General features: G+C 45.3%; 1 protein-coding gene across 2 annotated transcripts in view; it reads left to right on the top strand.

Moving 5' to 3' along the window:
* Positions 1-14,266, top strand: part of Wbp1l (WW domain binding protein 1 like) — a 69,646-nt gene that overhangs the window by 42,889 nt on the left and 12,491 nt on the right. Inside the window, exon 2 of one of the 2 annotated variants that reach the window (XM_042689290.1) lies at positions 6,366-6,468. In XM_042689290.1, the coding sequence (XP_042545224.1) occupies positions 6,366-6,468 (103 nt within the window). Of the gene's footprint in view, positions 1-6,365; positions 6,581-14,266 lie in introns of those variants that run through there. The other variant, XM_042689291.1, reaches the window with a different exon arrangement.

Below are 14,266 nucleotides of genomic sequence, written 5' to 3'. Positions count from 1 at the left end.
ATTACAGGCGTGAGCCACCAGCCCAGCGCCCGGCTTAGGATAACTTTTTGCGTTAAATTTTTAGCCTGGGGAATCTTAGAACATGTAAGTAGTACAATTCAAATGTCAAAGTTGGTTTGAAGGAAGGCCTGTGATCAGATCACCAGAGACAGCCTTTTCTTGTCCCTATACCTTTCCTACTGTCATTTCATTATATGACAGTGGGCTAATTTTTTTCCCCTAACTAATCTGTTTTCTTTATTCTTTTTTTGAGAGCCCCAGATAATTTATTGGGTCTCACTTATAGCTCCTGGTTTCACAGAGCACCAAAGCAACAAATTAGCCTACTCTCCAGGCAACCGGAAAGGCCTACTTCATTTATGAGTGAAGTTTTAAAGTAATCTGCCTAGCTGTATTGTTAGGAGCAGATTCCCTCTCCCCAATATCTCTTGTTCATTGCTCCATAGCTGCAGCATACTACATAGTGCCTAGCACATGGCGGGGGAGGGTCAGGTGGGAAAGAGGGGAGCCAATGTGTAGTTCAGGATTTAGGAGCCACATATTTCTTTTCTTTTTTGTCAGTCATGGGGCTTGAACTCAGGGCCTGGGCAGTGTCTCTGAGCATCTTTTACTCAAGGCTAGCTCTACCACTTGAGCCACAGCTCCACTTCTGGCTTTTTGGTGATTACTTGGAGGTAAGAGTCTCATGGACATTCCTCCACTGGCTAGCTTCAAACCTCAATCCTTAGATCTCAGCCTCCTGAGTATCTAGGATTACAGATGTGAGCCACTGGTACCTGGCTGGAGCCAAACATTTCTATACCACTTGAGCCACAGCACCGTGTCCAGTTTTCTAGTGGTTAATTGGAGATAAGAGTCTCACGGACTTTTCTGCCCAGGCTGGCTTTGAATTGTGATCCTCAGATCTCAGCCTCCTCAGTAGCTAGGATTATAGGCGTGAGCCACCGGTGCCTGGCCTCACCCTGTGCTTTAACTAAAACCCAGTGGCATACTTCAGTACTGTTTTTTTCACTCTTAAACTCTAAAACTCTATTGTTTTCCTAAGAACATGAAAATGATGTAGCCATCAGCTAGTTCTTAGCAGGGTTTGTAGTCCCATAAATTGGCAAATTAAAACTATGCTTGGGGGAACCATTACTGCCCAGTGACTTTTATGTTGGCACTGAGAAAGTTTCTACACTGATTAGATTGACCTTTATAGTGGTTAGGCTAAGAATAGTAAGTACAAGACATGGAAACTGTTAAGGAAAATGTTGTCTGTCTCAGTTTATGCTGCCACAAGAGATGAGATAATTTTTTGCGTATGTGCAAAAGTCATACTATTAAGTCTTTTCCATTGTAATAATGATCATTCCAGTTTGGTGTCAGTCTTGTTTCTTTGTACCTGGTGTTTTGTTTTGGTTTTGGTGTTGGTTGGTTGTGGGGCTTGAACTCTAGGGCTAGGTGCTGTCCCTGAGCTTTTTCATTCAAGGCTAGCATTCTACCACTTTGAGCCATAGTGCCAGTTCTGGTCTTCTGGTGGTTAATTGGAGATGAGTCTCACAGCTTTTCCTCTCTGGGCTGGCTTTGAACCGTGATCCTCAGATCTCAGCATTTTGAGTAGCTAGGATTACAGGTGTGAGCCACCAGCACCTAACTGGGTTTTGTTTTGTTTTCATTTTTGTTTTTTTTTTTTTAAGCTATGGAATCTGTGCAAATGCAAACATTACCAGGAAGACAATCACCTAAAACGTAAATCAGATCTTCTCACTTCCCTGCGCTGCCTAGTTCCTGTTCACCTAATTTCCCTACCTGCCTTTTCTACCATCTCCAACCAATGATCTTTGGTACCATTTTCTCTTCCTAGTATGTTCTTTCAATCCCTTTTCTCTAGTTACTGACCTTCTGGCTATCTCAGTTCAAGTTTAACTTCCTCCCAGAAGCCGTTCTGGGCTTTCTTGATTAGCTCTTATCTTTTATAGACTTAGTTTAGTTTGATTTGTATGATTATTTTTTATCATCTTTCATTAGACTGCACAGCCTCATGGAACAGCTTCCTGGTGTTTTTTGCTTGTGGGCCTGTTGTCTTCCCTACCCCAGCTCAGGGCAGGTACAGTGAAGCACTCAGTAAATATTGAAGGAAGAAATGCAAGCCCTGCTTTCTACACTGAGACTGAGTTCTGTTCCACTTTTCAGAAGAATGGTATGTGAAAAAAAGTTTGACTTTTTGAACAAGGAGGGAATAGTTTCAAGTATGGCCCCCAATCTTGTTGCCCAGAAGAAGATAAGGTATACTGTTTCTAAAGTCTACAAGGTCTTTTCTGGATAAGGTAAATCATCTTGTTTGGTTTAGGATTTTTAATCAGCTAAGAATGGAAAACAACTGAAGAGGCATAGATTATCTAAGCAAGCTGTAGCTTAATGATTAAAACTTTAGGATCTGGCTAGGCACTGGTGTCTCAAGCATATAATCTTAGCTATTTAGGATGCTGAGATCTGAGGATTGTGCTTCAAAGCCAGCCTGGGCAGGAAAGTTCATGAGATTTTTTTTTTTTGTCGGTTGTGAGGCTTGAACTCTGGGCCTGAGCGCTGTCCCTCAGCTCTTCAGCTCAAGGTGAGCACTCTACCTCTTGAGCTATAGCACCACTTCCGGTTTTCTGGTGGTTTTATTGGAGATAGGAGTCTCATGGTCTCTCCTGCCCGGGCTGGCTTTGAACCGCGATCCTCAGATCTCAGCCTTCTGAGTAGCTAGGATTACAGGCGTGAGCCACCAGCGCCCGGCTGTTCATGAGATTTTTATCTTCAGTTAAGCACCAGAAAACCAGAAGTTGAACTGTGGCTCAAAGTGGTAGAGTGCTAGCCTTGATTGAAAAAGCTCAAGGATGGTACCCAGGCCCTGAGTTCAAGCCCCACAAAAAAAATGCTTGGAAAGCCCTTTGAACAGGTTCTGAAATCTAGCAAGTACATGTTATATAGGAGCTCTGCTTCCCCTGAGCTCTCCCTGCCTTCATAAAAGTCTGGTAGACATGGCCTCATAGCAGCCTGCGATGTCTTGGGGTTGGAGGGATGTCCCCAGGGAGGTTGCAGGTCATTTTCTGCTTCATCCTCTTAGAAGTGGAGGAGCAGGCAAGGTATATATATCTACCATTCAAGACTTTGAGCAACATAATGCATATAATGTGCTTGAAGATGCTTAGCAGATAAGCAAGGGTGCTGGAATTGTTTTTTTTGACTATTCTATTGCATTTTCTCCAATTCCTTTTCAATTTTCTATGTATCTGGAGCAGCCCACATGACCATCATGTTCTTTACTGTTCTATGTAAGGCCCACAGCAGAAAGGTAATTTCCATACCAAGATGAATCCAGGCAGCCCTGGAACCCTTGCCTGTATTTGGGAGAGGTGGAGGAGAATTGGGTGGGGGACTGGGTATGCTGGGTTAGTGTGTTTGTGGAAATAAACTAAGTCTTCTTGGGAAGGTGCAGGTGAGGGAACAAAGAATATGAGGTCCTGTTTCTACCAGACCTCCTGCCTTGGAGTGTGGAAGAGCCAGGAGAAAAAGCTGACACCAGTAGGTCACAAGGGTGCCACTGTTTAGATTTCAGCCGTGTTCAGCTGCACATCTCACGTAGGTCTAGTTGGCGGCCTGTACTCAGAGCCTGGGCCTCATCTGGTGAATTTTCTCCATGCAGATTCTTTCATGTGCCTGCATGTAGGCAGCACAGTACAACCTCTTCTAGAAACTATGTGGACACTTTGAACTAGCTCTTAAAAGCCAATGCCAGAAGAATAGCATTTGCAGGGCTTGGTGAACTTGGGAGAAACTTTGATGTTCTTATAGAAAGAGTGTTTTGCTCTGAAGCCAGAGACTCTGGATTCCAGTAAAAGCAGCAGGCATATCTCTATTTTTTTCTTTTTCACTGCACCAGCATCTGAGGGGCTCTCCAACTGGACAGACACCTACTAGGTATCTTGGGTGGGCTTGGGAACGTGATGATAAAGAACTCTATTTGCAATATTGGGAAACACTCACTTTTCCCATGTTTTCTTCTTCCAGTTCTCCTTTATTTCAGGAGGTAAGACTCTTTAAAAAAGTGTCAATACAGGGGCATGAATTCAGAGCCTCACAGTCTCCCTTAGCTTTTTGGCTCAAGGCTGACACTCTTATCATGTGAGTGATTCTTCCACTTCCAAAGATATAAGGCTTTTAAAGAGCAAGGAAACCTTAGGGTGTGTGAGAGGAAGTTGCACTAAGCCAGTCCTGTCTTCTCTCTGTAGCTTCAGGTGCCTGGCCTCTGGCCCTGAAGACGGTCACTGGAGCACTTTGTTTATATCCATAGCCAAGAAGACAGGGTTAGTAAAGCCAAGCCCAGAAAGGAGGCCTAACCATGTGACTTCAGTTTCCACTGGCAGCTGTTACCCGGATGTACACCAGGAGAGGTTCAGCCTGAGTAGTTGAAAGTGCAATCCTGTGGTTTGTGTTTCTTTGCTGAGCAGGGTTTTCCTTTTAACTCTGAGCTTCTGTAAGATGGGAGCACTGTCTTTTTCAGCTTTATCCCTTTTACCCCCATACAGTGCTAATATTATTAGTGCTGCCTGCCTAATTAGTGACGTACAAAGAATGTTGAAAGCCAGATGTAGTGCATGACTTACAGGTAGCACCATATGTATGTTGTGCCCCAAAGTACACATGGGCTGAGGTTAAGGTATTTCATATCGTGACTGTGAAATATATATGTGAATATGTTCACCTCTCCCTTCAGGCTAAGAATAGAAGCTGGCAGACTGCTAGATGGTTACTCAGCAGTGCCCTTTATGTGGCTGCCCCTGACAGGGGACAGTAAGAGTCCTGGATCCTGTCAGTATTCTTAGGAGACCATTTGAAAAACAAAATCTGGCAAATTAAAATTAGACAAGGTGACCCCATACAAGATGCCACTTTTCTGAAGAAAGAAGAATTTTAGGAGGTTCCCCCACCCCCCGCCACTTGAATCTCACTGTAAATAAATAACCTTGAAGAGCATGTGTTTGGAAAGGGAAGTGAAATGACAGACAACATGCTAATCCTAGAGTCTCTGTTGCATTCATTATTCCCAGAAGTTTCACAGAAAAGCCGTTTCATTGAAGATGTAGTACTAAACTCAGGAGACGCATCACCTTCCTACCATTTGAGTTTAACATGGAACATGGGAATACAGATGTTTCTGCTTGGATGTAAAGAAAGCTAGGTGCTGGGTGCTGGTGGTTAACACCTGTAATTCTAGCTACTGGGGAGGCTGAGATCTGAGGATCATTGTTCAAAGCCAGCCCACACAGAAAAGTCTGTCAGACTCTTAACCACGAGAACTCAATTAACCACCAGAAAACTGGAAGTGGAGATGTGGCTCAAAGTAAGAGTGCTAGCCTTGAGCAAAAGAGCTCAGGCCTTGAGTTCAAGTCCCACAATCACTACCACCACCACCAAAAGAAAGCAAGGCAACCCTTTCCTCCTTGTCTTTTTTTTTTGCCAGTTGTGGGGCTTGAACTCTGGGCCTGGGCAGTCGCTGAGATCTTCAGCTCAAGGCAGACTGTCTACCACTTGAGCCACAGTGTCACTTCTGGTGTTCTGGTGATTAATTGGAGATAAGAATCTTACAGACTTTCCTGCCCAGGCTGGCTTTGAACTGCAATCCTCAGATCTCAGCCTCCTAAGTAGCTAGGATTACAGGTGTGAGCCACCGCTGCCCGGCTTCTTCCCTGTCTTTTTTTTGGGTCCGGTTGTGGGGCCTGAACTCTGGGCTTGGATGCTGTCCCTCAGCTCTTCAGCTCAAGGCTAGCACTCTACCACTTGAGCCACAGTGCCACTGAGCCACCTTCCCAGCCCTTCCTTGTCTTTTTGAGCCCTCTCTCTATACCACTTGACTTTTTGTGCTGAATCTTCTTCCCTGATTAATAAATCTATTCACTCCTCTAAGCTCTGCTGGTGTGTGTGTGTGGTTTTTGTTTTAAATCTTGGGTCCTTAATGGAATAATCACTGATAGAGGTTTTATTTTTTTGGGGGGAGGGGGGGTTGGTCATGGTGCTTAAACTCTGGGCTTGGGCACTGTCCCTGTGCTCTTCAGCTCAAGGTGAGTGCTCTACCACAGCACCACTTCTGGTTTTCTAGTTGTTTATTAGAGATAAGAGTCTCACAGACTTTACTGCCCGAGCTGGTTTTGAACCTCGATCCTCAGATCTCAGCCTCCTTAGTAGCTAGGATTACAGGTATGAGCCACTGGCGCCCAGCTACTGATAAGAGTTTTAGCTGTGGAAAGGCAGATCAGGAGGAAGGGAATGAGAAGGAAAGTGGTTATCTCAATGATATAGTTTAATATGATAAAATGCTTCTCAATTTTTTTTTCTTAAAGGATAAGGAAGCCTGTGTGGGTACCAACAATCAAAGCTACATCTGTGACACAGGACACTGCTGTGGACAGTCTCAGTGCTGCAACTACTACTATGAACTCTGGTGTAAGTCCTTGCCCAGGGGCTTCCTGGCATCCTAGGGTCCCGGTTACTGCCTCTGCTCTTTGGGAAACCATGGGCTGGCCAGCCTTTTCTGATTCTCTTGGGGACAGTGTTGGTGAGTAGAATCTGGTTATGTGTTCCAGAAACAATTCCTTTGTAGAGGAGGAGGGTTCTCATATTGTCTGAACACTGGGCTTAACCTCAGGGAATATGGTCTTAAGTCTTTGAAGGCTATAATCACCAGCTTGCTGCTGGTGCTGCTGCACATGGTTCTCCTTGATGCTCTCTCTTCCATATACCAAACAGTTGACAGCATTATGGACACTTTCTTGGACCAGCCCAGAAGCCCAGGCTTGTCTCTTTGCTTTGTGAGGATGCTGCTGGACTTTAGATGGTCCCAGTACCATTTTAATGTAGAACCAACCAGGCTTCTGGAATTCTCCTGTAGAGCCTCATGGAGTTAACTACTTCCCTTCCTCAGGGTTCCTCTTAGAACACAGTCTTCCTCTGCCTGAAGAGCCAGGAGATCTTGAGCATCAGTCCCTTTTGCTCCTTCCCCATTTTTCAAACTAAAGCAATCTGGATGCTTCTCCAGTAGATCTAACCTTTATGCTGTCAGCTAAATGTCATGTGGAGATGATCTTCATCTTGCCACTGGTTTGATTGGAGCCAGAACTACATGCATTTTAAACATCTGTACAATAGTGATAACATCATTGTAGTCTTCAGGGAGTGACCCAGGATGATTTTACCTAATACACATTATACCCTGAATTTTTTGGAATTCAGATGTGTGGGTGTCATTAGGTCATACAGGCCCCAGGTGACTGATACTGCAGTACTTAGGGACATCTCTTTCCCCCAGGTGATTGCCAAACTCCACCCTTACTGCTACTAGTACCCCTGCTGGTACCCCCACTCCCCAACCCCTCTTCAATCAGTGATGTGGTAGGAAAGTAGCTAGGCCTCTTGTGTAGAGTCCTGTTGGGAAGTCTGTTCCTGAGAAATGCAGTTGTCTCTCATAGCCAGCAGATGGGTCTGCCAGACAGGACCTGGCCTTCACCCTAACTATTCCCTTTTGAGGGTTAAGGACTGGCTCTTCAGCTTTTCAAAGGGCAGTCCAGTGCAGGGAAGGGGCCCCTGAGGTCACTCTCAGGCTTCCATGTACATAAGCAGCAGCAAAGGAGGGCACAAAATTGTTGATATTTTACAAAGGGTGGGGATGAAAAACTGAGTAAAGAACACCAAGTGCTAAGCAGGTAGACCGACTGTGTTTAAATATTTTACAATGCAGAAAACCACAGGGTTCAAGTTCTGTCTTCCACCCCTTGTTAAAACAAAAGTCAAAGCTGGCCTGCCAGAAAGCCACAGAGCTGAAGAGTATTTTCCCAGGACCCCACCCAGGCAGCATCAGTTGCAGAAAAGAACAGTTGCTGATGGCCCCTTCTCAGATTGATAGAGCCAGCCTCCTGGACTGTCAGCAGGGTACTCAGAAGCCACCAGTACTGGGTCATCAAAGCCAATGCTCTGTGTGTGTGTGTGTGTGTGTGTGTGTGTGTGTGTAGAAGCCACCAGTACTGGGTCATCAAAGCCAACGCTGTGTGTGTGTGTGTGTGTGTGTGTGTGTGTGTGTCTGGGTCATCAAAGCCAACGCTGTGTGTGTGTGTGTGTGTGTGTGTGTGTGTGTGTGTGTATAGAAGCCACCAGTACTGGGTCATCAAAGCCAATGCTGTGTGTGTGTGTGTGTGTGTGTGTGTGTGTGTGTGTGTGTGTGTGTGTAGAAGCCACCAGTACTGGGTCATCAAAGCCAACGCTGTGTGTGTGTGTGTGTGTGTCTGGGTCATCAAAGCCAACGCTCTGTGTGTGTGTGTGTGTGTGTGTGTGTGTGTGTGTGTGTAGAAGCCACCAGTACTGGGTCATCAAAGCCAACGCTATGTGTGTGTGTGTGTGTGTGTGTGTGTCTGGGTCATCAAAGCCAACGCTCTGTGTGTGTGTGTGTGTGTGTGTGTGTGTGTGTGTGTGTGTGTGTGTAGAAGCCACCAGTACTGGGTCATCAAAGCCAACGCTGTGTGTGTGTGTGTGTGTGTGTGTGTGTGTGTGTGTGTGTGTGTGTGTGTGTGTGTGTGTGTGTGTGTGTCTGGGTCATCAAAGCCAACGCTGTGTGTGTGTGTGTGTGTGTGTGTGTAGAAGCCACCAGTACTGGGTCATCAAAGCCAACGCTGTGTGTGTGTGTGTGTGTGTGTGTGTGTGTGTGTGTGTGTGTATGTGTGTGTAAGACCCAGATGGCAGGGAGATAATCTGGGAAGCAAGTGCTTCATTTTAAGAATTTGAAGTATTGGGCACCAGTGGTTCATGCCTGTAATCCTAACTACTCAGGAGGCTGAGATCTGAGGATCGCAGCTCAAAGCCAGCTCATGAAGGAAAGTCTGTGAGACTCTTATCTCCAATTAACCACCAGAAAACTGGAAGTGGTAGAGTGTTTGCCTTGAGCCAAAGAGCTCAGGGACAACACCCAGACTGAGTTCAAGCCCTACAACTGACCCCCTCCCCCCCCCCCCCCCCCCCCCGCCCTTAAAAAAAAAAAAGAATTTGAAGTCCAAGAAAGTACTGTCCTTTTTTTTTTTTTTTTTTTTGGCCATTCCTGGGACTTGAACTCAGGGCCTGGGCACTGCCCCTGAGCTTCTTTTGCTCAAGGCTAGCACTCTACCACCTGAGCTACAGTGTCACTTCTGGCTTTTTCTGTTTATGTGGTACTGAGTAAATCAAACCCAGGGTTTCATACATGCTAGGCAAGCACTCAATACCACTAAGCCATATTCCTAGCCCCAAAAGTTCCATATTTACATTTAGGGGTTGGTCGGGGAAAGAAGTTAGTTCAGCACAGGTCAACATCTGCTCAGGGAAGATGGACTCCCCATTGAAAAAGTCGGCATGGGGCTGGGAAGGTGGCTCAGTGGTAGAGCGCTTGCCTTGCATGCTCGAGGCCCTGGGTTTGATTCCTCAGCACCACATAAGCAAAAAGAAAAAAGCCGGAAGTGGCGCTGTGGCTCAAGTGGTAGAGTGCTAGCCTTGAGCTGAAGAGCTGAAGGACAGCGCCCAGGCTCAGAGTTCAGGCCCCACTACTGGACCCAAAAAAAAAAAGAACGAAAAAGAAAAAGTTGGCATGTACTTTCCAGATTCTGTAAAAAGCACATGTTTAAAAGTACAGTGTTCCCCTCACTGTGCCCAGCAATGGCTTTGTATTTGCCAGCCATGAGGCTTGAACTCCCGGCCCCAAGCCCTTACCTGCATTTTCCCTCAAGGCTGGTGCTTAAAAACCACACTTCCACTTCCAGGTTTTCCAGGATTTTACTAGTTATTTGGAGAAAAGAATTTCTTGGATTTGTTTGCCTAGATTAGGCTTCAAACTGCAATCCTCAGATCTCAGTTTCCCAAGTAGCTAGGATTTATAGGTGTGAGCTACCAGCATATGGCCAGCAGTGGCTTCTGGATCAGAAGACAGTGTATATTCTGTTCCTCTTGAAAGCTTTGGTTTTCCTCTTGATGCTGAGAATGGCCTCTGCTGGAAGAATGTAAAAGGTTAACTATGTGTTGAAATAATGCATGAAAATCTCAGCAAAATTTTTTTTTGGGGGTGAGGTAGTCCAGGCTAATCTGGAATTTACTATGTAGTTAAGCCTGGACTCAAACACTCAATCATCTTGCTTCTGTATCCTAAGTGCAAAAAACTACACCTTTTTGTTCTTGTTGTTTTTTTTGTTGTTGTTGCTTTGAACTATGTTTCTTGTAATTGCCTCTCAACTTTGCCAGAAATGGAAAAGGGTTGGTTTCCCACTCTACTTCCTTTGGAAGATTAAAAACTAGAGCTAGGAAATACTTGGCAGTCCTTTTTTTGTTTGTTTGTTCTGGTCCTGGAGCTTGAACTCAGGGCCTGGGCGCTGTCCCTGAGCTTTTACCTGAGCTTTTGGCTCAAAGCTAGCCCTCTACCACTTCAGGCCACAGCTCCAGTTTTCTGTTGGTTAATTGAAGATAAGAATTCTCTCAGAGGGGCTGGGAAGATGGCTCAGTGGTAGAGCGCTTGCCTTGCATGCATGAGGCCCTGGGGTCGATTCCTCAGCACCACATAAGCAAAAAGAAAAAAGCAGGAAGTGGCGCTGTGGCTCAGGCGCTAGAGTGCTAGCCTTGAGCTGAAGAGCTGAGGGACAGCGCCCAGGCCCAGAGTTCAGGCCCCACGACTGGACCCTCCCCCCCCCCCCCCCAAAAAAAAAAAAAAAAAAAAGGATTCTCACAGTCTGGCTTACTTTGAACCATGATCCTCAGATCTTAGCCTACTGAGTAGCTAATTTTTTTTTTTTTTGGGGGGTCCGGTCATGGGCCTGAACTCTGGGCCTGGGCACTGTCCCTCAGCTCTTCAGCCCAAGGCTAGCACTCTACCATTTGAGCCACAGCGCCATTTCCGGCTTTTTTCTTTTTGCTTATGTGGTACTGAGGAATCGAACCCAGGGCCTCATGCATGCAAGGCAAGCACTCTACCACTGAGCCACCTTCCCAGCCCCGAGTAGCTAATATTACAGGCATGAGCCACCAGTGCCCAGCTTGGCAGAGTACCTATGGTAAAGGCTTTAGGGAGAAAGTACCATTCTCTTCCCCTCCTTACCTTTTCCTCCCTCCCTCCCCGCCCCCTATTTTTCTCTTTCTCTTTCTTTTGTGCTACTACTAGGGCTTGAACTAAGGACCTGAGTTCTGGCTCAGCTAACTTGCCCACAGTTAGGTGCTCTGCTACTTGAGACATACCACCAGTCCGGCATTTTGCTAGTTCATTGTAGATGGAGTCTTACAGACTTTTCCTCCCAAAATGGGCTTCAAAGCCTCCTGTGTAGCTAAGGATTATACATGTGAGCTACTTGTATCCAGTGTTTATTCAGCCATCCTTACACGGAATTACTACACTGTATTTTCCTGTGTGCTAACACATACCCACTTTATACAGATACACAGGTACACATGAATCAACAAGATTGCAGTCGCCTATACTATAAACTAGTTACTGTGCCTGCATGACATGGGAACTGAAGATCCTGTTTTGTGGTGGTATACTTCTGTAGTTTTAGCTACTGAGGAGGCAGAGATGGGGAGAATTTGGGTTAAAGACTAGCCTGGGCAAAAAGCTACTGAGTCCCCATCTCAACCACAAAGCTGGGAATGGCCTTATGTACCTGTAATGCCAGCTACAACGGAAACATAGGAAGGATTGTGGTTCAAGATTGTCCCTTGGCAAAAATATGAGAGCCTGTCACAAATAACTAAAACAAAAATGGTTGAAGACATGTCACAAGTGGTAGTGCATATGCCTAGCACATGCAAGACCCAGGTACTACTCCCCCATCCCTCAATATTGTTTTTTCAGCATAGTGATTAAGTCTGTAAAGATCTGGTTATTGTTATAGCTACCTCCATTCACTTGTGCATTAACATCATTCTGCCAGTCATTCAGCAAACTCATACTCCAGTGGTCTTAGGCTTTGGTGGTTACCAGAGTTTAAACAGGTTTGAGGTAGATCTGAGAATTTGTGGTTCTTGAAAGCCCTTAGTTAATGCTGTGACCTCTTCTGCTGGGGGTTCACACACACACATAATTCTTTTTTTTTTGTCAGTCATGGGGCTTGAACTCTGAGCCTGGGTGCTGTCCTTGAGCTTCTTTTACTCAGGGCTAGCATTCTTTTACTCAGAGCCACAGTACCACTTCTGGCCTTTTCTGCTTATGTGGGGCTGAGGAATGGATCCAGGACCTCATGCATGCAAGGCAAGCACTCTACCACTGAGCCACCTTCCCAGCCCCAATTCTTGCCATCAGGAAGGTAATATAGCAAGAGAGAAAAGACAAGATGTTTGACAGTAGAATGTATGAGCCATTCTGTGGTATTCACAAAGATTTGCTTTGGCAGGACAGGATTCTGGGCAGGCTGTGTGGAGGAAGTGGCATTTGAAGTGGGCTTGTAAGGGTAGGTAGGATTTACATATATAGAGGAAGTCCACTAATAGATTTACACTTAACTGCAGAAGACTGCTGTAAGCCAGGCCTTGTGGACAAAAACCACTGCTCTGAGCTGTGGAGCTGGCCTGGGAAGAAATCAGAGATGAGGTTCTCCCAAGTGGCAGGCACTAAGGAGAGTCTCCATCTGTATCATCTTATTTCCCCTGAGAAACAAGCCTGCCACATATGCATGTTGTCCCTACTTCTTCAGGTGGAGACATTAAGGAATTGCTCCATTGGATACTGAGAAGTAGTAGAGTTGGCCTCATCCCACAGCCACTGATGTGTGGGCTCTGAGTACCAGGTTGGAAGGATGCAAGTCCCAGGCCACTGAAAGTCTTGAATGACTGTTTATCTGGAACAAATAGAAGAAAGGAGACCTGGGAAATCCAGAAACATCCTTAAAGCCAAAAAAGGCTGAAGCCGGATCTCCTGATTCTCGTCCTAGTGTTCTTTCCACTTGCTGTGTTGTATTTTCTAGGGGAAGTCAAAGCTGTAATTTCTGTCCCTGATACAATTTGGAGGAAATTCATTCAAGTTTCAGATTTCAGACTTCCCTCACTTGAGGAGAAAGGGCAATTGAATTTTCCAAGACGATTTGGAACAGATAATTAGTCAATTCAGTCAGTGCTACCCAGTGGGTTTTTTATCCTAATATTTAATCATATAATTTATTTAATTGGCATGTAAATGTACATATTTATAGATTATACCATGTGATATTTATATACATTATAAGCTAATTTCTGTCTGTCTGTCTGTCTGTATATATATATCAATCTACCTACCTACCTACCTACCTACCTACCTACCTACCTACCTACCTACCTACCTACTTACCTTTGTATTGGTCCTTGGAGCTTGAGCTTAGTTAGGGTCTGGGCATTGTCCCTAAGCTTCTTTTGCTCAAGGTTAATGGTCTACCACTTGAGCCACAGCTTCACTTCTGCCTTTGGTAGTTAATTGGAGATTAGAGTCCCTGGGCTGGCTTTGAACCTGAATCCTCAGATCTCAGCCTTCTGAGTAGCTAGGATTACTGATGTGAGCCAATGGCACCCAGCATAATTTCTCTTTATCTTAAGTTGCCCGTTGTTGAGCGCCTATAAAAGGAGGCCCATGCCATTGGCCCCTGAGGAGCTTGGGCTTGAAAAACAGGCCAGTTTGAAGCCCAGCTCCCCTGGGGTCCAGGCTTCGGGACAGAGGCAGGTTGTTCAGAGCAGGGAAGCTGGTATCAGCTGACACAGCACCTTGTTCATGGCAGGGGCTCAGTAAATAGGAGTTGCCTGGTTTTCCAGAGAATTTTGCCAAGAATATAACCTAGATTCAGACTTTGGACTTGTTCCTAAATCATGTTTTTTTATGGAATACTTTTGGGGGTTAAAAGGGAATTTAAAAGGAAATCCTTCCCACCTGTGGGTCTGCCTGTAACAACAGTCATAAAGTAGAGAATTTTGCCTACATAGGCATGGCTTCTGAGTGTGCTATATTTATTAGCTTATTTAGACCTTACAGTGGTCAAATCTGATATTCATCATTATACTCCCATCTTACAGATGAGAGAGGTAAACAAAATGACCAAGGTCACATAACCAGGGAAATGGTTATCATGTACACCTCCATTTTTACAGTCATATCTAGAGGACAGTTGGCTTGTCCTTCAAGTGAAGTTGTAGGTTCTCAAATCTTCATTTCCCCAGTACAGGCCATTTCCATGGTGGCAGTGGCAGGAGTTCCTGCTAAGAGCTGAGTATGTGCGTGCGTGCGTAT

Source organism: Dipodomys spectabilis, unplaced genomic scaffold, assembly GCF_019054845.1.
Source record: "Dipodomys spectabilis isolate Male_0828 unplaced genomic scaffold, ASM1905484v1 ptg000125l, whole genome shotgun sequence".
NCBI classification, from domain to species: Eukaryota; Metazoa; Chordata; class Mammalia; order Rodentia; family Heteromyidae; genus Dipodomys; species Dipodomys spectabilis.
The sequence above is the reverse complement of the archived record's forward strand: the minus strand, read 5'-3'. Positions and strand labels throughout refer to the sequence as shown.